This window comes from Notamacropus eugenii, chromosome 4 (assembly GCF_028372415.1).
Source record: "Notamacropus eugenii isolate mMacEug1 chromosome 4, mMacEug1.pri_v2, whole genome shotgun sequence".
Taxonomy (NCBI): Eukaryota; Metazoa; Chordata; class Mammalia; order Diprotodontia; family Macropodidae; genus Notamacropus; species Notamacropus eugenii.
The window spans coordinates 288,367,377-288,394,766 of NC_092875.1; the positions used below are offsets into that span (position 1 = coordinate 288,367,377).

The 27,390-nt window shown below is 36.9% G+C and overlaps 1 protein-coding gene across 3 annotated transcripts in view; it reads left to right on the forward strand.

The window, feature by feature from the left end:
• PREX2 (phosphatidylinositol-3,4,5-trisphosphate dependent Rac exchange factor 2) overlaps positions 1–27,390 on the forward strand; it is a 426,568-nt gene that overhangs the window by 229,751 nt on the left and 169,427 nt on the right. For all 3 annotated transcript variants that reach the window (XR_011966134.1, XM_072604786.1, XM_072604787.1), the window contains exons 20-22: positions 6,936–7,072; positions 14,019–14,133; positions 24,569–24,753. Coding sequence is in view for 2 of the 3 variants with exons in the window: in XM_072604786.1 (XP_072460887.1) it covers positions 6,936–7,072; positions 14,019–14,133; positions 24,569–24,753 (437 nt within the window). In the remaining variant the exon portion in view is untranslated. The remainder of the gene's footprint in view (positions 1–6,935; positions 7,073–14,018; positions 14,134–24,568; positions 24,754–27,390) is intronic.

The following is a 27,390-nucleotide window of genomic DNA, read 5'->3' on the forward strand; positions in this document are numbered from 1 at the left end:
TCATTTCAATTGGGAAGCCAAAAGAGATTAATTAAGCTCTTACTATGTGCCAGGCACTATGCTAAAAGCTGGGTTTACAAATGGAGAAAAAAAAAATTGTCCCAAGTTTATATAGTAATAGGGGAAGATAACACTGAGGATCTGAAAAACATGGGCTTAGGGGAAGAAGCTACTTGGCCTGCAAGATGGTAAAGTCCTTTGAAAGTGACTCAGCTGTTTAGTCAAAAAAAGTTTGAAGAAATCTTTGGCCTGGGCCTCTACCTTAAAGTGGATTTTCCAGGAAGAATCATCCAGTGAAGCCACTGGAGTTGAAGGTGTGCGTGTGTGTGTGTGTGTGTGTGTGTGTGTGTGTGTGTGTGTGTGTGTGTGCGCGTGCGCGTGTCTGTGTATGTTCGTGTGTTCATCCTTCATTGCCGAAGAAGACCATGCCATCAGAGAAATAATGACATGACTTGCACTTAACTTGGCTGTTTTGAGTGAGGGAGGGATGTGCAGGTCACCAGCCTCACTTCTCCTCCAGAGTCATCTGAATCTAGTGATCAGATATTCATCAGGATAACTGGAGATGACCCAGGATGAGGCAGTTGGGGTTAAGTGACTTGCCCAAGGTCACACAGCTAGTAAGTGTCAAGTGTCTGAGGTGATATTTGAACTCAGGACCTCCTGACTCCTGCACTGGTGCTCCATCCACTGTACCACCTAACTGCCCCTGGAGTTGAAAGTACTTCCAATGTGAGAAGTAGGCCTGGAGTTTAATGAACATCCAGGGTAAAGAGGTTTATTTATCATTGCTACAAGGTTGCTAATCAAAATAAGTAGGTTCACAAATGCCTCAATGGATATTCAAGTTCTCCCAAGGGATGGTCTGGGTTATCTTTTGTCATTGTTGTTTTTAACATATTTATTTGTGGTTGGGTTTTTTTTTTTCAGTTACCAATGGTTATTTTTATCCTAATTCTACCTATGTGAATTTTCAAGACCAGAATTATCTGTAAGATTAAAAGTCATTGATAGGACAGAAAATAACTGAATTCATGCTAGAGCAGTGAAAAAAAATGGGAAAAAATTAATTGCACAGCTAAAAAACATTAACTTATAAATGGCTTATTCAGGTTATAACCACTTTAAGAAAATATATAAATTAATAATTGAACCCATGCTAGCATAGTGAAGAAATAGGTGTGAAATATAGTAAACAGCTTGCTGTCTTTTATGAGATACATTTATAATTAAAAACATTTCAGTCTATGCTAGAACACATCTCCACACTTACTAAGAAATTTGAAATTTACTAATATGATCAATAAGAAATATAAACATTTGATTGAGTGATTTTGACTAGAGCATTATAGAACTATACATCTCAAGATAAGATTCTATTTGGTATTTTAAAGTGACTTTCAAACCAGGTATATCTTGTCAACTTTAGTCCTCTGAAATTTCTCTGTATGGAGAATTATCAAGATAAGCTTATTAAAATAATAAAATAAATGGAGCAAAATAAAATATTTTAAAATGAATTTTAAAAAAATTTCTTTAAATTTTTTAACTTATGGATTGATACACAGTTAAAAAGCTTTCAGAATGCCCTAGTTTTATAATGCTCTGAAATGTGATTCCTAGATCAGATGTCTTATTTTTCATTTCCTAACCTAAAGGTCTCTTTTTCCCTTTTGGACTCTGGAGAATCACTTGAAAAATCACTGATGTTCTCTTTCTGTCTGCTGGGAAAATGCCTCAGTCAGAACAATGGATAAAGTACAACACAGAACAAAATCTGTTTGTTTTGCTTTGGGAGGGATTTTGGACTTTGGAAGACAGCAAAATTAATGTCTTCTGGAAAAAGAAGAGATATTCAATAAAATATCTTTTTTGGTTATCTTTTATTTTATTTTTCACTTTGTGTTGTAAAAAAAAAAAAACAAACATTGAGGCATTTTAGGTTAAGAATACCAAACATTATTTCTGAATGTAAATAAATTATTAGTCAGTATACATTTCATGAAGTGTCAATAGGCACTGTGCTAAGCATTGTAGATAAAAAAACAGGTTAAAGACAGTCCCTGCCCTCAGTCAAATGGGGGAAAGGTATACTTCTTTAGTTTGTAAAACTTGGTGCCCATCATTATGTACCCTTTGTGAAGTAAGGGGGTAACTGATTTTATGCCATATGCAAAAGATAAATCTGAATTCAGGCACAACTTTCAGAAGGAAACGTGCAGTTTGACAGAATTATCTTGGGTTTTAGTGAGATGGACAGATTTTCCCACAAGATATCTGCTATCTTTGGCTGTTTACAGGACAACAGATGCATGTTTTGGCTCGGAGTAAGCTACTACACTGGGTCAGTGGTAGTATCTTCATGTGGGAACTAGTTTCACCTTTTTTTCTAACATTTTCATTTGTAACATTTGCTTCTTTTAAACTGAGGGGAATTTTCCCATACTGAAACCTTTGGTTCTCAGCTAATGACTTTCAGTCAATTTATCAATGGTTTAGATTTCCTTATCTTTAAGCCTATTTCTGTGAGAAAATAAAGGGACTGGAGGTTTAAAAAAATAATCTAAGTCCAAATAAAATAATCATATTTTGTAATACTTTCCTTTTAAGAATAGCTTTTGAAATCAAAGCAAAAGTTTTAAATTGCTCCATAATCATAGAAGGAGGTGCCTAGAAGAAAAGCCAGATTATATGCCAGTAGATTTTCTGAATTTCCTTTTTGGGGTGATTTACTTTTAACAGGAAAGTATTTTTATAGCATTCAGGAACATTTCATAATTGTCAGTCAATCAATAACAGTTCATTAAGTGTCCACTATGTGTAAGCTATTGTGTTAAATGCTGGGGATACAAACAAAGGTAAAAGATGGTCCCTGCCCTCAAAGAACTCTCAATCAAAAGAGAAGACAAGTACACAAATATGTACAAACAAGCTATGTACAGGATAAATAAGATATCATTAACTTAGAGGAGACATTCAAATTAAGCAGAATTGAAAAAGGTCTCTGATAGAAGGTTCAATTTTAGTTGAGATTTGAAGGATGATAGGGAAGAACAGAGGCAGAGATGAGGAGGGAGAAATTCCAGATCTGGGAGATAGCCAGAGAAACTTCCCAGAGCTGAGAGATACAGAGTTTTGTTTGTAGAACAATAAGAAGGCCAGTATCACTGGATGGAATTGGGCATTTTGGGGAAATATGTGTGAAAGATGTAAGAAGACTGGAAGCAGGGGCAGGACTAGGTTATGAAGGGCTTTGTATGACAGGAGATTTGAATTTGATCCTGGAGGTAAATAACTATCACTGATCAGAATAGAATTATATCTTAAATATTGAAAGGGATCTGTGTGGTCACCTAGTCTAACCCCATAAATTCATTAATTCCTATACAGAATCCTCAACAAGTGGCAATAGAACCTCTATTTGAATATTCCCAATAATTTGGAAATCACTGTCTAATTCAGCACTTAAAAGGTTAGAAAGACATAGTTTCTGGATAATGAATTGCGTTTTAACAATGCTAGCATTTTATTAATAAAGGGTCAGTGACACTCTCAAATGGCAAAGATCTCTCATGGTGGTGGACTAGCAGTTTATATGCTCCTGGAAGAATGGGTGTTCCTGAGGGTGGCAATCAACTCGGATTGGTTAAAAAGTAATGAGAGAATAAATTTATTACAGTGAGAGGTGGACCTGTTCTAATGAGGGGCTGGGGATGATGTAACTTTGACTATGTAAATTACTTCTAAATGAACCATCCTTGGGCAATCTAATCAAAGAATTTATCCCCACCCAAACCTGTGTAGAGCCCAATGGGCTTCAGCATTTTAGGTTAAATTCCTTGTAAGGTTGAGTGAGGTCTGAACAAGATTAAGGAGAAAGTTAATTGAATCTCAGAAATGTCCTTCAGAGACTGAACAACCTGCAGGCTTATGAAAAATTTCTTGTCCTAATTTAATATGAGGGAGAAATAATCATTTTTATCACTACTGAAGTAGTTCCTTTATCTAGATAAATCTAAGTATTTTACTTCTTCCTTGTCTCCTTTTTTCAAATTAAAATCTGCCTGCTGTCACTTGACCTCATAATTACTACACAGAACCAGTCTAATCATTATTATACATCTTTTGTTGTTGAGTCATTTTCAGTTGTTTTTCTAACTCTCCATGACCCCATTTGGGGTTTTCTTGGCAAAGAGACTGGCATGGTATGCCATTTCCTTCTCCAGTTTATTTTACAGATGAGGAAACTGAGGCAAACAGGATTAAGTGACTTTCCCAGGGTTACACAGCTAGTAAGCATCTTTAGCCAAATTTGAACTCAGTTACTCTAGACTCCAGGTCCATACTCTATTCACTGTGCTATTGTATAGATGAAGAGAACTGTTATGGCTGCTGTAGGTATTCTCTTTTTTCATGTTCAATATCCCCAATTCTTTTAATCATTCCTCATGTGCCATATTTTTAAGTCCGTTTATCATCTTCAGTCACTGTCTTCTGGACCTCATTTTGTTCCTGTCCCTCTTAAAACAGAGCACCCAGAACAAAATTCAGTGCTTCAGATATGTGGTAAGACAAGTTTAAAGTGTTTCAAGACCGTCACCTCTCTTCATCCCAACCATTGCACTTATATTAATGCAGACAAGACTGAATTAGATTTTTTAAGCCAATGCAGTGAAAATGTTATTCATTAATAACCTGATGTATTTATTCAAAAGCTGAGACAACTGAGGGCTAGTCAGGAAATAAAATCAGACTATGGAAGGATACTGAAATAAATTAATAAATGTTCCACATTTTATTACAGAGACAAGTCTCTATATTTAAGACTGAACCTACAAAGACAGAGTGAATTTAAACAAATATCTGGATAATTAAAGATAAAAAGTTTTGTTTTTGCCTTTGAATCCTTAGCAAATTGGGGCAGTTAGGTGGTAGAGTGGATGGAGTCCTTGGCCTGGAGTCAGAAGGATGTGAGGTAAAATCTGGCCTCAGTCATTCCCCAGTTGATAAATGGTCAAAGGATATGAACAGGCAATTTTCAGAGGAAGAAATTAAAGATATCTATAATCATGTGAAGAAATGCTCTAAATCACTTTTGATTAGAGCGGTGCAAATCAAAACAACTCTGAAGTACCATATCACACCTACTAGATTAACAAACATGACAGAACAGGAAAATGATAAATGTTGGAGAGGATATGGGAAAGTTGGAACACTAATTTATTGTTGGTGGAGCTGTGGGCTGATCCAACCATTCTGGAGAGTGGTTTGGAACTATATCCAAAGGGCTACAAAAATGTGCATACCCTTTGACTCAGTAATATAGCTTCTAGGACTGTATAGGTCATAAAAATGGGAAAAGGTCCCACATGTACAAAAATATTTATAGCAGCACTCTTTGTAGTGGCCAAAAACTGGAAATCAAGGGGATGCCCACCAATTGGGGAATGGCTGAATAAATTATGGTATATGAATGTAATCGAATACTATTGCACCATAAAAAATGATGAATAAGAAGACTTCAGAGAGGCCTGGAAAGACTTATAAGATCTGATGGTGAGTGAAAGGAGCAGAACCAGGAGAACTTTGTGCACTACAGCGTGCGGGAGTTTTTTCTGGTAGACTTGGATCTTCATAGCAATGCAAGGACATTAAAAAAAAAATTCCTAATGGTCTTCAAGGCACCGTGCCTTCCACATCCACATTCCAACTATGGAATTCAATCACAGAATGTAGCAGATTATGTGTGTGTGTTTGTGTGTGTATTATGTTTTGGTTTGTTATATGATTTCTCCCATTTATTTTAGTTCTTCTTTATAGCATGACTATAAGTGAAAACGTATTCAATAGGAAAGCATGTGTAGATCCTATATAGAATTGTATGCCATCTTGGGGAGGGAGGGGGATGAGCAGGGGGTAGGTAGGGGAGAAAAATCTAAGTTTTATGGTAGTGATTGTAGAACATAAAAATAAATAAAATGAATAAAAAAACCAAAATCTAGCCTCAAACACTAGCTATGTGACCCTGGACTGGTCATTTAGCCCTATTTGCCTCAGTTTCCTCATCTAAAATGAGCTGAAGAAGAAAACAGCAGACTACTACAGTACCTTTGCCAAGAAAACCCCAAATGGGGTTACAGAGAGTCAAACATGACTGAAATAACTAAATAACATCAAAATCCTTAGCAACTATGGATAAATACTTTTTGAATTATATTCGGGTGTCTTCCTTTTGTCCTAGTGGGCCCAGTAGATAGAACACTGAGCTTGAGGTCAGGAAGGCCTGAGTTCAAATCCATCCTTAGACACTTAGTAGTTGTGTGACTGTGGCCACTTAACCTCTGTCCACCCTAGTTACTTAACCATTACCTGCCTTAGTTTCCTCACCATAAAATGGGCTAATAAGAACATGTATTTTCCAGGGTTGTTGTGAAGATTGAGATAATCTCTTAGCACAATGTCTGGCACACAGTAGGTACTATCTTCCTTTTTAAAATTTGTATAATTGCTTCTACTCTTCAGTTTGATCAGTGGAACCAAAAAATCTGTGATTATAAATATTTCTACTAGTTTTTTTTCTTTCTTGTTAAAACTTATCTTTTGGGTGCCTATATTAGGTTTTTTAAAATATAATTCTGCTTCAGTGTTAAGCTATTGGCAATTAAAATCATAAATGGCAAGGTGAAACATTAAAATATCTAAAAAGTCTAAAGACTTTCTAACTTTAGGATTACACAGTTTAGGAAATTAGGTTGACAGGTGATCTTGAAAGGGAAAAAAAACCCTAATTAACATTAGAAAAGTTGCTTTGTAATAGTTTTGCAAATTAATTTCCAGTGAGATATTAAAAGTATTTCCTTTAATTACAGCTAGAATAGCAAGGTAAAAGACACATTTAAGTTAAATTTTTAAAATTTCCCCAATTTTTTATAAAGGTACTGTGGCTGCAGCTGCTGGTCTTCACCCTGGACAATGCATAATCAAAGTAAATGGAATTAACGTCAGCAAAGAGACACATGCCAGTGTGATTGCCCATGTCACAGCTTGTAGAAAATATAGACGCCCAATGAAGGTAAGTGCCCCTTCTATTTAAAGCTGTTTGTAGGCTTATTCATACTGAGTAGAAATCTATGCCTACCCTGGAATACAGAAAATACAGAAAAGCACAATTCGATAACAGCAAGATGGTGTTAATTCCGTTCAAAAGTCAGCTTTTGACTCAGCATTTCAACTCTCCTTTTGACAATGCATAAAGATGGTTTTATTCATATACAACTGGCTATTGTTTTTTACGTCTCAAAACTGTGAGTTTAAAGAATTGCATTCTTTTATTATAGAACAGAGCCATTGCCTATTTAGAAGGTGCTCCAAGAAAAGTTCCCTTTTTAATGTCAGAGCTAATTTCATCAAATTAGAATGCTGAAGGTTGGTCTTTTCCTTGACCCTGTAATACTTTAGAAAATTACATTGAACTTTGTATATGTGGGAGTTTAAAGAGTGCCTTTCTGCATCTGAAATGTGCCTGTATTTCTAAAATGTAACAGTGTCCCAGAAGAAACTCAGTGATTCATGCAATTTGTGGTTTGTTGGTGCTTATTTATGTATTTGGAAGAGGCAACCCGATGCCTCAATGTATATTATAGTGCTGGACCTGGAGTCAAGAGGACCTGAGTTCAAATTTCACCTCAGACACTGGCTACCTGTGTGACCTGGGCTAGTCACTTTAACTTCTGTTTGCCTTAATCCACTGGAGAAGGAAATAGCAAACCACTCCAGTATCTTTTCCAAGAAAACCCCATGAACAATGCTATGGTCCATGTGGTCGTGAAGAGCTGGACAGGACTGAACAACTGAATAACATCAAAATTTATGTATTTATGATCTTTAAAAAAGTTAAGGCAAACATGTTCTTGCCTTTATTTGAAATGTAAAACCTGTTATATATTTTTCTGAGGCTGATTAACATAGTATCCAAGGATCATAGAGCTAGAACTAGAGTGGGGAGACATTAGAGTTCATTGTATCTAAATCCCTTATATTACAGAAGAGCAAACTGAGAAACAGAAACAGAAAATGACGTGTTACAAATGTGACAAAAGGCGGTGTGGGAATAAAGTCCAGATCCCCTAACTCCAAATCCAGTACTGTTTTCAATGCCCTAACTACTTCCTCAAAGTTCTACAAACCTATTTAGCTCCAAAAACCCATCCTTATGGCCAAAGAAACATTTAGAACCCTACTTCATGAAGCCATGTCCTAAAAAATAATTCATCAGATTTTTTCTTCAATGTCTCCTACTTGAGGAGGTAAACAGACACTTTCTTTTTTATCCAGACTTTTGAAATAAGCAGGAAAAATTCCTTCATTTGGATATTAGTATTATGAAGAGATTTTCATGCTTGTTGTCATAAAAACTCAAGCTCTGGAAATATTTTCAGGGTCATTTAGTTCAGCATGACTGATTAGAAATCCTCAAGTTGTCATCCAGGCTTGAAGAATTCCAATGAAGGGGAACTCACTACATCATGAGGCAGCCCATTGTTCTACTTTGTACAGCTCTAATTGTTAGAACTTTCCCCATTCCTTTACCGCCAACCCCATTCCAGAACCCTTGCTATTATATTGAGTTGACATTTGTCTCACTGCAACTTAAACTCATTGTATATTCCTCTATCCTCTTGAGTCAAGCAGGAAAAAAATAAATGAAATAGCACTTTATCATGATGGTGGGTTTTTGTTTTTATTTTCTTATTTTCCAGCTTGTTTTAGTAGATCGTTTGGATTTTTTTTTATAGAATACTTTTGGTTGATATCTTTCATTTTTATGTGACCAGAATTTCTCCAAACATCCCACTTATTTTCTCTCCCCAGAAAGCATTACAGCATTATAAAAAGTTTTAAATAAAAGCCACAAAAAGAGGAAGATAAAAAAGTCAGTAAAACTGATCAATGCATTGAAAAAGTCTGAAAATGTTTTTATTTAATTTTTAAAATTTTCCCAATTACATGTAAAAATAATTAACTTTTTTTTATTTGAGTTCCAAATTCTCACCCTTCTTCCCTCCCTTTGCCTTTCCTTGAGATGATAAGTAAGTAGATATAGGTTATCATCTGCAGTATCATGACAGTTTTTCAATACCGGCATGTTTCCTGGGTATTTATTTCAGTCTCATTATTTTTTTTAGAAAACTGCCCTTATTCTTCATCATCAAAATTATCTATATTTGTGTCATCAAATGTCTATTCCTGAGTGAGTCCCAATCCCATTCAGTTACCTTTTTCTGTAGAATTTTAGATCATGGTATCCTTTCTTTCATTTTTATGAACTTTTTTGAAATCCACTTTCTCCAAGTGCTTGGATTCTTTTTTTTTTTTTTATCATGAGCTCCTAAAAATAACATAGTTACTTCTTTAAAAAAAAAATTTTGAAGGTGGAGGCAGAGTAGAAAGACACACATATGCAGGCTCTCCCCACACAGCCCACAAAATAACTGTAGAGAGGGATTCTCAACAAATTCTGGAGCAGCAGAAGTGGAGAACAAGAGACTGGAGGGGATTTCCAGCCCAGGGTGATCTGAAAGGCCCATGGGAAACGTCTGTTGCATGGGAGGTGGAGCGCAGCCCAGCCCAGCCTTTGGCATGGCTCTGGGAGGAGGACACCTTGGGGGTGGAATCTCCAGTTGCAGTAGCAGCGGATTCACAGATTCCTCAACTCATAGGTGCCAAAGGTCAGTGATGGGGTTTTTTCAGCTGGAGTTCCCACTGCAGCCCCCACAGCAACCTGCATCCATTGTTGAATCGTAAAAACCCCTGGGGTCACTTAGGAGCTAATTATTACCTTGGCCCTGTGAAGAGGCCCTGAGGGAGCTGGTCTTTGTCTCACAATGAATGGTGGCCCTGCCCCCACAGCTTGACTGAATCCCACCCCCCCCAGTGCTGGCTTGCAGAACTGGAGGCCTGGTGGCTGTGGAGAGGAAACTGCTAAGATTCTGGCACAAAAATCTCTTTCTGCTCCCAGACCAGCGTACACTCTTGATTGTGCCACTTTGGAGGAACTGAGATCTTACAGATTCCCAGAGTATACCCTTCTCTTGACAAAGGACCCAAAAGTCAAGTAACTGGTTGGGAAAATGCCCAAAAAAGGGAAAAAAATAAGACTATAGAAGGTTACTTTCTTGGTGAACAGATATCTTCTCCCATCCTTTCAGATGAGGAAGAACAATGCTTACCATCAGGGAAAGACATAAAAGTCAAGGCTTCTGTATCCCAAACATCCAAAATAAATATTCAATGGGCTTAGGCCATGGAAAAGTTCAAAAAGGATTTTGAAAATCAAGTTAGAGAGGTGGAGGAAAAACTGGGCATAAAAATGAGAGTGATGTGAGAAAATCATAAAAAGTGAGTCAACAGCTTGCCAAATGAGATCCCCAAAAAATGCTGAAGAAAATAACACCTTTAAAAATAGGCTAACTCAATTGGCAAAAGAGGTTCAAAAAGCCAATGAGGAGAAGAATGTTTTCAAAAGCAGAATTAGCCAAATGGAAAAGGAGGTCCAAAAGCTCACTGAAGAAAATAGTTCTTTCAAAATTAGAATGGAACAGATGGAGGCTAATGACTTTAAGAGAAACCAAGAAATCACAAAACAAAACCAAAAGAATGAAAAAATGGATGATAATGTGAAATATCTCATTGGAAAAACTGACCTGGACAATAGATCCAGGAGAGACAATTTAAAAATTATGGGCCTACCTGAAAGCCATGATCAAAAAAAAGAACCTAGACATCATCTTTCATGAAATTCTCAAGGAAAACTGCCCTGATATTCTAGAATGAGAGGGCAAAATAAATATTGAGAGAGTCCACTGATCACTTCCTGAAAGAGATCTAAAAACAGAAACTCCTAGGAACATTGTGGCCAAATTCCAGAGTTCCCTGGTCAAGGAGAAAATATTGCAAGCAGCTAGAAAGAATCAATTCAAGTATTGTGGAAATATAATTAGGATAACACAAGATCTAGCAGCTTCTACATTAAGGGATAGAAGGGTGTGGAATATGATATTCCAGAAGTTAAAGGAACTAGGACTAAAACCAAGGATCATCTACCCAACAAAACTGAGTATAATACTTCAGGGGAAAAAATGGTCTGTCAATGAAATAGAGGACTTTTAAGCATTCTAGATGAAAAGCCCAGAGCTGAAAAGAAAATTTGACTTTCAAACACAATATCCAAGAGAAACATGAAAAGGTAAACAGCAAAGAGAAATCATAAGGGACTTACTAAAGTTGAACTGTTTACATTCCTACATGGAAAGACAATATTTGTAACTCTTGAAACTTTTTTCAGTATCTGGGTAGTTGGTGGGATTACACACACACACACACACACACACACACACACACACACACACACACACATACACACACAGATGGAGAGCACAGGGTGAATTGAATAGGATGGGATCATATCTTCTTTTTTTTAATTTTTTAATTTTTTTAATTTTTTTTTAATTTTTTCTTTCTTTCTTTAACTTTTAACATTCATTTTCACAAAATTTTGGGTTCCAAATTTTCTCCCCTTTTGTCCCCTCCCCCCACCCCAAAATACGGAGCATTCTAATTGCCCCTGTCTGCCAATCTGCCCTCTCTTCTATCATCCCTCTCTGCCCTTGTCTCCATCCTATACCCCTTTACCTGTATTTCTTATTTCCTACTGGCAAGAACAGTTCTTGACAGTTGTTCCTAAAACTTTGAGTTCCAACTTCTCTTCCTCCCTCCCTCCCCACCCCTTCCCTTTGGAAGGCAAGCAATTCAATATAGGCCAAATCTGTGTAGTTTTGCAAATGACTTCCATGATAGTTGTGTTGTGTAAGAACTAATTATATTTCCCTCCATCCTATCCTGTCCCCCATTACTTCTGTTCTCTCTTTTGGTCCTGTCCCTCCCCATGAGTGTTGACCTCAAATTGCTCCCTCCTCCCCATGCCCTCCCTTCCATCATCCCCCCCACCCTGCTTATCCCCTTATCCCCCACTTTCCTGTATTGTAAGATAGGTTTTCATACCAAAATGAGTGTGCATTTTATTCCTTCCTTTAGTGGAATGTGGTGAGAGTAAACTTGATGTTTTTCTCTCACCTCCCCTCTTTTTCCCTCCACTAAAAAGTCTTTTGCTTGCCTCTTTTATGAGAGATGATTTGCCCCATTCCATTTCTCCCTTTCTCCTCCCAATATATTTCTCTCTCACCCCTCAATTTCATATTTTTAAGATATGATCCCATCCTATTCATGGGATTATATCATTAAAAAATGAAATCAAGTGGTGAGAGAGAAATATGTTGGGAGGAGAAAGGGAGAAATAGAATGGGGCAAATCATCTCTCATAAAAGAGTCAAGGAAAAGACTTCAGTGGAGGGAGGTGAGAGAAAAAACATGAAGCTTACTCTCATCACATTCGACTAAAGGAAGGAATAAAATGCACACTCATTTTGGTATGGAAACCTATCTTACAATACAGGAAAGTGGGGAGAAGGGGATAAGCATGGTGGGGAGGATGATGGAAGGGAGGGCAATGGGAGGAGGGAGCAATTAGAAGTCAACACTCTTGGGGAGGGCCAGGATCACAACAGAGAGTATAAGAAATGGGGGGCAGGACAATATGGCCTATATTGAATTGCTTGCCTTCCCAAAGGGGATGGGTAGGGAGGGAGGGGGCAAGAGAAGTTGGAACTCAAAGTTTTAAGAACAACTGTTGAGTATTATTCTTGCATACAACTAGGAAATGAGAAATACTGGTAATGGGGTATAGAAAATTATCTTGCCCTACAGGACAAAAGAAAAGGTAGGGATAAGGGAAGGGAGGAATGTTAGAAGGGAGGACAGATTGGTGATAGGGGTAATTAGAATGCTCCATGTTTTGGGGTGGGGGTAGGGGAGAAATGGGGAGGAAATTTGGAACCCAAAATTTTATGGAAATGAATGTTGAAAACTTAAATAAATAAATTTAAATTGAATAAAATTTTTTTTTCAGTTATCAAGCATTTATTTTTCCTCCTCTTACCTCCTGCCACCAAATGAAAAGAAAGGCAGGAATGGAGGAAAGAGGGACAGAACTTTTCTATCATATGAACTTAGTCAAGCAAAAAAAATGGCAGATGTTAAGATTCTTAAGGTTTCTATCATAGAATTTAGTTACTCCTTATAGTCAGTATCAGAATATGAATACTAATTATTCTCGTTGTTCTTTTTATATTTTGATTAAGAACTCTTCATTCTTTTTTTTAATGTTGATTTGTTTTGTTTATATGCATAAAAGGATCAACTCCCCTCCCACCTGTCCAAGTGCCTCCCAGTGAGGCTGTTTTGTGAAATGGAAGTAATAGGAGATACAACCCTTGGCACTGTCTTCATAATAATTTCATCCTTTTTTTCTCTGAAAAAGACAAGAACTATTGTTTTAATTATTTTGCAGAATCTTTTTATTTGGGAAGGGATTAGATTAAGAGGTTGTTTTCAATGGTAGATAAAAGATGGTTGATTTAAAAAAATTATCAATTATATTGAAATAAGGGAATGCAGGAGGCAGGTTAAATATCTCATACCCTTATAGATCATGCTGTCATCAGTAGACTCCCAATAGATGATTGAAATTAGGTTAGATGTATTTTAAAACTTTATGGTAGAAGTCTTACGCAAAAAAAAAAAATCATAATTGAGTAATTTCAGCGTATAATTTTTAAGGTAAACCATGCAACTTGTTATAACTTCTGTGTTGTTTCATTACTATTTGGTTTAAATAATATTCATTTTTTCCCACATTTTTATTCTTTTAAGACAATCAACAAGAAAAAATAAACTGGGCTAAGAATTTTGAACCATATATAAATTATATACTTGTAGTAAGTATTGAAGTGAGGGAGCTTTTATTTTATATTGTGCATTTTGTTTTATATGCATACACACACTTTTATTGAATGTTGCAATGAGAGAACATTTACACCCTTTGGAATTCTTTCCCATTTCAGCAAGATTCCATCCAATGGGTCTATAACAGCATTGAGAGTGCCCAAGAAGATCTTCAAAAAACAAACTCCAAACCTCCAGATGATGGAGGAGATGCATTTGATTGTAAAGTGGAAGGTATGACTTTTCCCCTTATAACATTTTTTGTGTCTATTTATCTTATAATTATGGCTCTTCTTCAAAAAAAGTACTTCAGTGAGAATACACTCTTGATTAAAAAAAAGAAGCAGAAAATCTCTTCCTTGTAAGATATTTGGGAAATGATGGCTTATCGCTTGTATCACATGAAAAAGGTGACATCTCAATTGTGTCACTCTGAAAAACCAAGTAACTTCTGAAATCAAGACATTTTCTTAGAATAGTACTTTCACGTAGATGTTTTGTTAGTTTAGATAATTTAAGTAATAAGTATTCCATGTAAAGTAATGTAATAATAGCAAATATTTCTGAAATTTATTACAGTTGTAAAATTGAAAATTGACTTCCATTCTAATTTTAAGATTTAGTCAAGTTGGCATAGTATACTTTTCCATGCCAACTAAATCCAAACTCTTTACCTTTGTAACTTCACCCTTCACCCACATTCTGGTGAAACTTGCCTGAAGGCCAAACATTTATCTTGCAATTATCTCCACTAAGGACTCAATTCTATCCTCACTTGAATCTACCCTTGCCATTTGTTTGTCCTTCAATTTTGAAGAGAACCATATGACATCGTGCAATGATGCCTTGACTTTAGAGTGAACTACATTTAAGTGAGTCTTGCTCTTTCTGAGTCGTTGAAGTCCAGTGGTAATACAAAAGTCAGGATAGACTGGTGATGTTCCAGATGTAGTGGATGGCCTTGACATCTTTGTCTGAACAAACTTTAAGCATTCCATAGCACCTGCTTCAGCCACCTTCATGGTCTTTGGTACAGATTTGTTCTCATTCTTCCGTTCCACCAGGGAAAGGCTTCACACACATGGGATAGATAACCCTCTAGCTCCCTAATAGGTTCCAGGCCTCTTGATTACCCTTAACCTGATTTAACCTATCTGCTGAAATGGTTTGCCAGGATGTGGCCACTATGTACGCTATGGCTTCTTGGAGCTACAGGTGAGAGTATGGTGTATCAGTGGACACTAAAGGTGGATGAGAAGCCCTGAAAAAGGCTCAGTAAGCCCTCACACAAGACGTGGTAGTTCTCCTGAACAGTCTATACACCTTTGTAACCTCACCTGCCAACCACTTAACTCAAATTCCAGTTGATTCAATCAAAGTTTCTGTTGCATACTACATCCACATCTTCCAAACTAATTCTATCACCAAAGGATTATTCCCATATCCCAAAGAGGAAGTAAAGGGAAGGAGCTGAAGTTACTTTTATCCTACCTCATAGATAAAATATCTACCAGTTGGGATTGCCTTACCTTTGCCATGAAAGGTCCAAATGATGTACCATCAGACTAATCAGAAGGAAGACACACCTAGGTTTACAAGACTCTGTCAGCCCTCATTCAGAGTCTTTGATCACTGAGAGAGGACATTGGCCCAATTTTTTGGTGACTGCTAGCCTAATAAATTGATCATGCTTGAACCATTGTCACTCAGTTTATGTTAATTTTCAAATGTAATAAATTTGAAAGAGACTGAAATCAAGAAGACTCATTTTCGTGATTTCAAATCTGGCCTCAGATACTTGCTAGTTGTGTGACCCTGGGCAGGTCACTTAACCTTGATTGCCTTAGTTACTAATCTGTAAAATGAGCTGGAAAAGAGCAAACTACTCCAACATCTTTGCAAAGAAAACCTAAAGTAGGGCAACTAGGTGGGGCAGTGAATAGAGCACCAGTCCGGGAGTCACGATGATCTGAGATCAGATCTGGCCTCAGACACTTATTAGCTGTGTGATCCTGGACAAGTCACTTAATCCTGTTTGCCTCAGTTTCCTCATCTGGAAAATGAAGTAGAAAAAGAAATAGCAAACCACTTCAGTATCTTTGCCAAGAAAACCCTAAATGGGGTTACAAAGAGTTGGATACAACTGAAAGAAATTAATAGCAACACCATGTGCCAGAAACTATTCCAGGCACTGGGAATACAAAAGAAAAACAAATGAACAGAGTTTATGAGTTCCTTTTGATTTATAAACTTGATATGGGTGAATGACTTCCTGATATCTCTGAAAATCATTTCAAAGTGTCTGTACAAACAGCATTCCATGCTAGGGACTAGCAATATAAAGAGGAAAATGAACTCCCTTACCCTAGACAAACATTTATTGAAAATTCACATATTTAGAGATGGATTTAAATTCTATACGGTGTGTCTACCTCCTCTCTTCACACACACACACACACACACACACACACACACACACACACATACACACACACACCCATCAGCTAAAGATATAGAGACAGTGAAAATTCATAAATTTTCCCAATCTATGTGGGTAGTAAGTGACAAAGCTAAGATTTAATCCTAAGACCTCTGATTCAAAACTCATCCTTCATTTCATTTTACCACATTGTTGATCTCTTTAACACTACTTTCCTACCCTTCTATTTTATTTGCCACACAGCTGCTGATTGATATTCCTAGAGCACAGTTAGAACCACGTTATTTCTCTACTGAAGTAGTTTCAGTGACTCTTTGCTGCCTTTCAGAGAGAACACAAAGCCCTGTCCATGATATTTAAAGCCCTTTACAATTTGGCTTCAACCAATAGGTTCAATCAGTACCACATTCCAAATCACTAAGAACTAGTTTCTACCAAAAATAAGACTACATATGACCTCCAGTAGAGCTGATGCTTAAGACATTCAGGATTCCTTCTAAACTACTTATGATGTTCTTAGGACATAGTCATCAACTGATTTTAATTGATTGCTATAGGGTCTATTTTCCTCTTGGCAGTCTTTTAACTAGGTATTTATTAATTATTCATCCCTCCTCCCACATAGTATATGTTAATGTAACAGCAAGGATCCTGACATACACAGAAGGGTCTGCTGCACAGGTCATTAGAACTGCTTTTCTACAAGGAAAGTAATTTTTGAAGGGTCAACAATCACTCTAATCAATATATATCATTCACTTCAGTAGAAAAAGTCAGCACCCTGAACTTCAGGGAAAATACAAACAGAGAAATAAAGATCAACAGACAGGGCTTCCAACTGGCTGACTATAAGCAAAACGTACATCACAGATCAACAGACAGATCCAACATACATAGTTACCAAAGAGAGAAGCACCAACATCTGGGTTTTGGGTTTTCAAAGTGGGAGGGAAAGGGAGTGGCACTGTAGCAGCTGCCCAGTCTCATCTGGCCAAACAAACACTTCCAATGAGTAAACCCCAAAACAGAACCTCACCTCAGGGTATTTATATCTCAGAGCCAGAGGGCATCACAACCTCTGACAACCAGTGCCTCATTAGAAAATTAACAAAAGGTGTGGGCCTCCCCTAATCAAGTTTCCTTTAATGGGCAGGCCCATTAATGGATGGGGAAGATCTTTAATTCTCTGATTAACATTACAGTTACACTTGAGCATATGGTTTGTTCTAATCCATAGGGAAGAATTTGCTTGATGAACTGATATTTTATGCCTTTTTAAAAAATTAATTTGTTTTAAATTTTCTATAATCACTTCCATATATCTTTGATTTTCTCCTCCTTATGTCCTTCCTTTCCCTCCCTCCCTGAGACAGCATGCAGTCTTATATAGGTTCTATACATATGTTCTTATTAAATACATTTTCAACTTAATCATGTTCCATAGAAGAATGAAAATGAATGGGAGAAACCATGAAAACAAAACAAAACATAACAGAAGAGAAAATAGTCTGCGTCATTCTGCCATCCAGTTCCATAGTTCTTTCTTTGCATATGAATGGCATTATGCCTCAAGAGTCCATTGGGAATTTTTTAGGTCCTTACATTGCTGTGAAAGGTCTGTCTACTAGAAAAATTCCTCACATACTTGGTTGCTGCTGTGTACAAAGCTCTCCTGGTTCTGCTCCTTTCACTCAGCATCAGTTCATATAAGTCCTTCCAGGCCTCTCTGAAGTCTTCCTGTTCATCATTTCTTACAGTACAATAATATTCCATTACACTCATATACCCCAACTTGTTCAGCCATTTCCCAATTGATGGGCATACCCTTGATTTCCAGTTTTTGGCCACCACAAAGACAGTTGCTATAAATATTTTTGTACATGTGGAACCCTTTCCCATTTCTATGATCTCTTTAGGATAGAGTCTCAGAAACGATATTGCTGGGTCAAAGTGTATGCACATTTTTATAGCCCTTTGGGCATAGTTCCAAATCACTCTCCAGAATGGTTGGATCAGCTCATGGCTCCACCACTGAGGAATTAGTGTTCCGACTCTCCCACATCTTCTCCAACATTTATCATCTTTCTGTTTTGTCATGTAAGCCAATCTGTTAGGTGTGATGTGGTACCTCAGAGTTGCTCTGATTTGCATCCCTCTAATCAGTAGTGATTTAGAGCATTTTTTCATATGACTATAGATAGCTTTAATTTCTTCCTCTGAAAACTGCCTGTTCATATCCTTTGACCATTTATCAATTGTGGAATGACTTGTATTCTTGTAAATTTGACTCAGTTCTCCATATATATTAGAAATGAGACCTTTATCACAAATACGAGTTGCAAAAATTCTTTCCCAGTTTTCTGCTTCCCTCCTAATCTTGGTTGCTTTAGGTTTGTTTGTGCAAAAACTTTTTAATTTAATGTGATCCAGTTATCCATTTTGCATTTCATAATGTTCTCTAAGTCTTGTTTGGTCACAAATTTCTCCATAAATCTGACAAATACACTATTCTTTACTCCTGTAATGTGTTTATAGTATCGATCTTTATACCTAGATCATGTATCCATTTGGACTTTAATCTTGTATATGGTATCAGGTATTGATCTGTGACCAGTTTCTACCACACTGTTATCCAGTTTTCCCAGCAGTTTTTGTCAAACAATGAGTTCTTATTCCAGAAGCTGGGGTCCTTGGGTTTATCAAACAGTAGACTGCTATATTCACTGACTAATGTGTCTAGAGTACCTAACCTATTCTACTAGTCTACCCCTCTTTTCTTAACCAGTACCAAGTGGTTTTGATCATTGCTGCATTATAATACAATCTGAGATCTGGGAGGGCTAGGCCTTCTTTCCTAGTATTTCTTTTCATTAATTGCCTTGATATTCTGGACATTTCTTTCTTCCAGATGAATTTTGATATTATTTTTTTTAGCTCTAGAAGAAAATTGGTATCTGGTAGTTTGATTGGTATGGCACTGAATAAGTAAATTAATTTACACCATTTTTATTATATTAGCTCAGCCCTACCCAGGAGCAACTGATGTTTTTCCACCTACTTAGATCTGACTTTATTTGTGTGAAAAATGTCTTATAATTGTGTTCATATAGTCGCTGGGTTTGTTTTGGCAGGTAGACTCCCAGGCAAATATTTTATAGTGTCTACATTAGCTTCAAATGGAATTTCTCTTTCTATTGCTTGCTGTTGGGCTTTGCTGTAATATAAAGAAGTGCAGATCATTATTGTGGGTTTATTTTGTAACCTGCAACTTTGCCAAAGTTATTTATTATTTCAAATAGTTTTTTACTTGATTCTCAGGGCTTCTCTAAGTATATCATCATATCATCTGCAAAGAGTGATAACTTAGTTTCTTCTTTGCCTATTGTAATTCCTTCCATTTCTTTTTCTTGTCTTATTGCTAAAGCTGATATTTCTAGTACCCTACTGAATAACAGTGGTGATAATTGACATCCTTGTTTCACCCCTGATCTTATTGAAAATGCATCTAGCTTATCCACATTACATATAATGGTTGTTGATGGTTTTAGGTTGATATTGCTTAATATTTTATGGAAGACTCCACTTATTACTATGCTCTCCAGTGTTTTCAATAGGAATGTGTGTTGTATTTTGTCAAAAGTTTTTTCTGTGTCTATTCATATAGTCATATGGTTTCTGTTAGTTTTATTATTGATATGATCAATAATGCTGATAGTGTTCCTAATATTGAACCAGCCCTGCATTCCTGATATAAATTCTACCTGATCATAATATATTATTCTCATGATAAGTTGCTGTATTCTTTTTGCTGATATCTTATTTGAAATTTTTGCATTTAGAAATTTTCATTAAAGAAATTGGTCTATAATTTTCTTTCTCTGTTTTGACTCCTCCTGGTTTAGGTATCAGAACCATATTTGTATCATAAAAAGAATTTGGTAGGAATCCACCAATTTTCTCAAATAGTCTATATAGAATTGGAATTAATTGTTGTTTAAAGGTTTGATAGAATTCACCTATAAATCCATCTGGCCCTGGAGATTTTTTCCTAGGGAGTTCATTGATGGCTTGTTCAATTTCTTTTTCTGAGATGGGGTTATTTAAGTATTCAACTTCCTCTTCTGTTAATTTGGGCAATTTATATGTTTTTAAATATTCATCTATCTCACTTAGATTTTCACATTTGTACATACAGTTGGGCAAAGTAATTTCTAATTATTATTTTATTTTCTTCCTCATTGGAGGTGAGTTAATCCTTTTCATTTCTGATATTGGTAATTTGGTTTTCTTCATTCTTCTTTTTTAATCCAATTGACCAAAAGTTTATCAATTTTATTGGTTTTTTCATAAAACCACTTCTTAGTTTTATTAGTTCAATAGTTTTCTTAATCTCAGTTTTATTAATCTCTCCTTTGGTTTTCAGTATTTCTAATTTGATATTTACTTGGGGATATTCAGTTTCTTCTTTTTCTAGCTTTTTCAGCTACATGTCCAATTCATTGATCTCCCCATTCTGTATTTTATTCATATAAATGTTCAAAGGTATAAAACTTCCCCTAAGAACTGCATTTGTAGTGTCCCATCAGTTTTGGTAGGTTGTCTCATTATTGTCATTCTCTTGAATGAAGTTGTTGATTGTTCCTGTGATTTGTTGTTTAAGCCACTCATTTTCCCCCTGTTTCAAATGTGTTTCTTGTAAACAACATATTGTTGGATTATAATTTTTAATCCATTCTGCTATCTGTCTCCACTTTACGGGAGAGTTCATCCTGTTAACATCCACAGTTATGATTACTATCTGTGTCTTTCCCTCCATCTTCTTTCCCCTTGTTTATGCTTTTAGTTCTCCCTTCCCCTCCACAATAGTTTTAATTTTTGCCTCCCTCAATCTTCCCTCCTTTCTTTCAGCCCCCCTCCCTTTTACTCCCCTTTTCTCTTACTGCTTCCTCCCTCCCTTTTAGCTTCCCCTCCCTTTTCTTTCCTCTTTCCCCTTCTGCTGCTTATAGAACTAGTTAGATTTCTATACTTAACTAAGTTTGTTTTTCCCTCCTTGAACCAAATCAGATGAGAGTAAATCTCAAACAATTCTTATATCCCTCTCCTCTTTCCCTCTACTGTAATATATTTTTGTGCCTCTTCCTGTGGTGTAATTTACCTCTTTCTGCTTCCTCCTTTTCACATCTCCTGTTACAATCCCTTTGCAACCTTCAATCACGTTTTTATCTTCACATTATTTAATTTATACTTATTCCCTCTATCTGTGTATATCCCTTTTAAATATCATAATAAATATATCATTCTCAAGATTAACAAGTATCATCTTCCCTTATAGGGATGTAAATAGTTTGCCCATATTGAATGACAAGTTTTTTTGAGGCTTGTGTTTGAAGATCAGATTTTCTATTGAGCTCTGGTGTTTTCATCAGGAAAGTCTGGAAATCCCTTATTTCATTGAATGTCCATCTCCTTGCCTGAGATATTATGCTTGATTTTGCTGAGTAATTGATCCTTGGTTGTATTCGCATCTCCTTTACCTTACAGAATATCATATTCCAATCCCTCTGATCTTTTAATGTAGGATCTGCAAAGTCCTGTGTGATCCTGACTGTCACTCCTTAATATTTGAATTGTTTCTTTCTGGCTGCTTGCAGTATTTTCTTCTTCACTTGATATTTCTGGAATTTGGCAACAATATTCCTTGGTATTTTCAGTTCTAGATCCCTTTCAGGAGGTGATTGGTGGATTCTTTTCATGACTATTTTGCCCTCTGGATCTAGGACCTCTGGGCAATTTACCTTGATGATTTCCTGGAAAATATTGTCCAGGCTATTCTTTTCATCATGACTTTCTGGTAGACCAGTAATTCTTAGATTTTCTCTCCTGGATCTATTTGCTAGGTCAGTTGTTTTTCCAATGAGATATTTTACATTTTCTTCTATTTTTTCATTCTTTAGATTCTATTTGACTGATTTTTGTTGTCTCATATAGTTATTCACTTCTTCTTGCCCAATTCTAATTTTTAATAGATTGGTTTTTTTCAGTTAACTTTTGCATCTCCTTTTACATTTGCCCAGTTGTTTGTTCTAAGGAGTTATTTTCTCCAGTTAAGTTTTCACTTCCTTTTCCATTTGTTTAATTTTCCTTTTAAATTCTTCTGTGATTTCTTTTTTTTTCATATTTTTAAAACCATTGACCAGTTTTTCTTCTAATTTTCTAATTTAGCTTTTAAAATCTTTGAGATCTTCCAAGAATGCTCTTTTGGCTTGAGACCAGTTCATATTCCCTTCTGGTGTTTCAGATGGGAGCACAGTCTTAATGCTGACCTCTTTGGTATTTGGTATTTGTGCTTTGGTCCTTGTCCCCATAGAAAGATTCTATGGTCTTTTCTTTGTTGGTGTACTTCTTGCTCTTGATGATCCCTCTTTTCCTGGTTTTTAAAGTGAATCTCTGCTTCTGGGGCACAGGGGCTCTCTCCCATGGTTCTTGCGCTTAAAACTTGAGGCTTTGTGTGTTGTGGCCTCTGGTTGTTTCAGCTAGAAACTAAAATTCTGCAGCTTACCTGGTGCTGAGCTGGCTAGTGTGCAAAAGCAGAGGCCAGTGAAGTCTTTCTGAGTTTCCTGGAGTTTCCCTGGAGTTCACTGCATTTAGTGTGGGGGAGGGGGTCTGGCTGCCCGAGGTATAGTCTCCTGAGCTAGTGCATATGCAACCTCAGTGGTTCCTGAACCCCATCTGCGCTAGTGTCTTCCCGATTCCCTTAGCTCTGCTGAGGCACACCTGGGGTCCTGGTGTTGGTACTTACAGGCTCCACCCCACTGGGACTCAGGATCTCCTCTCAGTTCACTGAGGTGAGGCTGTCTGTGACAGCTCCATTCCTGCACTGCTCCTCTTCAGCCATAGCAAGAGAGACCCCCTGCCCTCCTTTGTGATTTTTCTAGTCTCATGGGCTAAAAGACTGTTTACCTCTTTGGCTGATCCCATTGTTCCAGGATTTTCCTGGGGAAATATTCTCTGTGTTTTTCAACATCAACAAGAGGAGGAGGATAGCATTTACAGATCACTCTGCCATCTTGGCTTCCAGAAGTTCAAATAGGTGACTTACAGACATTTAATCTGTAGGTTGATAATCTTAGGAGAGGTTGTTGCTGTTACCTGGCGCTCTGCACTTTTCTCTCGCTCAGTTCCACTGGACTCCCTTCCTGGGATGATATGTTTGTGAATCTTCAGTGCTGCTGCTGCTTCAGACTGCCCGGGGCTTCTTGCTCGGTTTTGCTATGGTGGGGTCTGTGCTGGTACAACCTGTGAGCTGTCCACTTCTCCAGCCCTGTGTAACAGATCCTTCATGTCAACCTTCTAGGCCATCCTAGGTTGGAAATCTGTCTTCTAGTGGATTCTGCCACTTTCAGATTTGTTCAGATTCTCTTTTTAGAAGTATCTGAAGGAGGTTGTCTTAAAACTTAGATGAGTACTTGTTCTCACTCCACCATCTTGACTCTGCCCCCTTTTTATACCCTTTTGAAGGAATTCTTACTTAAAACCTCATTTTTGACATGTCATATTTTCCTTATCAATAATACTCCACCTGAAAGTACCACCAGAGTAGTGCTATATACTCTCTGTTTCTTATCATATTTGCTTGTCATTCTATGGAGGCAGCTTGGTGTAGTACAGGAAGTACTGAAATTGGAATCAGAAAACTTGGGTTAGAATTCTGGCTTTTTGGCTTATTGGTAGTATGGTCTTGATGGATGTAATATCTCTGAGCTGGTTTCATAAGCTTTAGAATGAGGTAATTGTATTTACGTTATCTCTCTGCAATTTCTGATTAAATTGGTTTTGTGAAAGTGAACTTCTATAAAATTGGGAGAGCAGCGTTATTGTTTTTATTCATACATTATTAATTCTTATGCTTGAAGAAATTTAAAAGGTTTATTGGACAGAATTTGTTGGGAAAGTCAGTTAATATCTCTCAACCTCAGTTTCCCCATCTGAAAAATAAGGAGTTTTAATTATGTAACCACTAAGATCTTTTCTACCTCTAAAATTTTTTTTCCTTTTTCTCTTCCTATAGAGTTTGTGATATATTTATATACTTAGAGCAAAAGAGTTATCAAGGAAAATTGGGGTTAGTGGACTTCACTTGTATATGCAGTAAAGCTGTCTTGAATATTATGTGAATCTAAGAAAGTTCATTTCTCTGAGTTGACTCGATCAAAATTATCTTTATTCTAGAGGTAATTGACAAGTTCAACACAATGGCAATCATTGATGGGAAGAAGGACCATGTGAGTTTGACTGTAGACAATGTCCACCTAGAATATGGTGTCGTATACGAGTATGACAGCACTGCAGGCATAAAATGCAATGTGGTAGAAAAAATGATTGAACCCAAAGGTTTCTTCAGCTTGACTGCAAAGGTAAGAGAGCTTGTGGAGCTAATGAGATGGTAATGAAAATAAATATTTTTGTAACTTCTTTCAGTTAAAAGTAATTGAACCAATTTTAAAAAGTTAAAAAAAAATTAGGGTTTTAATTTTTAAGTAAATTTATTTATTGAACTGTTTTCACTGTGTTCAAATATATGTTTTTCTCTCTCACCCTGCCCCATATCTGTGTGTACCTTTTCTATTCCACTGATCTATTTTTTTTTATTTTTTAGCTGGTTAAAGGTAATTTTGAGAATTATTGCTTTAAAATATGGGCCAAGACCTGATCATTGTTTTCCATTTTATTCCTATTTTTATACTTTCTACAGAGAATATTGAGATATTTTAAATAAAAAAACCACAATTAGATACCATGCCTTTCTTTTTTCAGGTATATATAGAAAAAGCTTTGGGTTAAAAATGACTGTGATCTTTTCTGTATTCATTTATGGCTAATTAATTGATACAACCCTGCATTTAAGAATTCCAAAACGTTGCTATGGTTAGATAGTAGCTCTTGTTTATAGTTTTATACACTGAAAGTCTGCATAGACTAAGGAAACTAAATTTGTGTTCCCCAGAAGGCTGATTTCATGCTATTATATGGGTTTCTTACTATTATATGTATCAAAATTTTTTTACCATCATTTACAACTTTATATTTAATTATAATTGGCACAATTCATTTATGAAGCTCAGTATATCATGATTAAAAAGTCATTTTAATAATTATCTGATAAAGTGAAATATGTATTTTAGAACAAAAAAATCATTGTAGTTGTCAGTTTCCTGATTGAGGGATATTTTCTAACATTCATTTTAAATTCTGAGAGTCTATATTTTTATATCAAAGATTGGATTTTAAAATATCGGACTGTAAAAGCAAGCACCCCACAGGTAGGCCTGCTATCACAGTTTCTTTAATCTGCTTTTCTAAAAGGAAAGGCACCTTTTGAGGGGTCAGCAATCATTTTAATCAAGCTCGTATATCATTCTCCTACTTTAGAGGAAAAAGTCAGCCTCCTGAACTTCAGAGAAAATGCAGAGAAGTACAGATCAACAGACAGTGCTTCCAGCTACCTGACATAAGCATTACATACATCATAGATCCACAGACAGATCCAACTGTCTGATCGTACATATATAGTTACCAGAGAGAGAAGCACAATATCTGGATTTTCAAAGCTAGGGGGCTTCTTAGAGGCTGCCCAGAGTCTTGTCTGGCCAAACAAACACTTCCAATCAGTAAGTCCCCAAAGGAAAACCTCACCTCAGAGTATATGTACACTTTTCAGAGCCAGAGGTCATCCGAACTCTTGAGAACCAGTGCCTCATTCACAAAAGGTGTGGGCCTTCCTACAAATCATCCTTAATCAAACTCTCCTTCATGGGCAGATCCATTAATGGGTGGGGAAGATATTCTTTAATCTCATTAAGAAGCAGAATTATATTAACACTAAGCAAAAATGCATTATCAATATACTCGGCCCCCAAATCTTTCACAACCATTATATGGGCAACTTGTATGTAAATAGGCATTAACATTTCTTAAGTTACATAATAATATAACATAATTCACATTTGCAGAATACATAACATAGCAACTCATTACCAGGGTGGCCATATGGCTTTAAACAAACACAAAGGTATATGCATAACATAACATCATTCTTTGAGGAGTAAGCAACCAGCTCCTCTGTCCTCAATCCAAAACAAAATGTTCAAATGAAGTCCTTTTAGAGGTGTATCCTTCCCACACTGTCCTTGGAGGCACTCTCACATGTAGGCTTTAAGGAATCCCAGTCTTACCAATGCTCCAGCCCGTTTCCAAGTCCTGAGGAATGGCTGGGCAACAAAGCTGTCAGGGTAGAATCCTTGGGGGTACATGGTACTTCCCTTCATCTACCATCAGCAACTCCACTTCCTGGGTCCCAAACTGTCCCAGGAGAATAGTGCAAAAAAGCACACTCGGTGCCTTGCTGCACAGTCTCCATTTTGCCCTAGGGCTGAACTCTGAGCTCTCCTGCACCAGGAGCTGACTGCTCCCAGCTCCCACCTGGGTCTGTGAGCAGGCACCTCTACACTCCAACTTCTTTTCCCATTGCAATGCTCACCTCTCCAAGGTTGGCACAGTAACAGTTTTCTGCTTTTGCTCTCACTGCACCAAGGTTAGCACACAGGCAGTTCTCCTCTTCTGTTGGGTCTTTCAGCAGGCAGTTTTCCACTCCTGTTCCAAGGTTCTACATACAATTCAATTTCAGGGCATTCACCCCTCCAGTACTGTCCAGAGCTGGGCTAATCCACTCAAGCCCAGGCTCTAGCCATTCCCACCTCCTGGGGCTCTACAGAACAACTGGGAAACAACAGACGATTATTCCAGTCCCACAAAATCCAATACTTTCCTTTTAATTTGCAGATCCCTGCTATGACTATGCCATAATGTAATAGTAAGGACCCCAATATACACAGGAGGGCCTAATATCACAGCTTCTTTGATCTGCTTTTCTAAAAGGAAAGGCAATTCTCGAGGGGTCAAAAATCACTTTAGTCAAGCACATATATCATTCACTTAGTTCAGGGGAAAGAGTCAGCACCCTGAACTTCAGAGAAAATACAGAGAAATCAAAG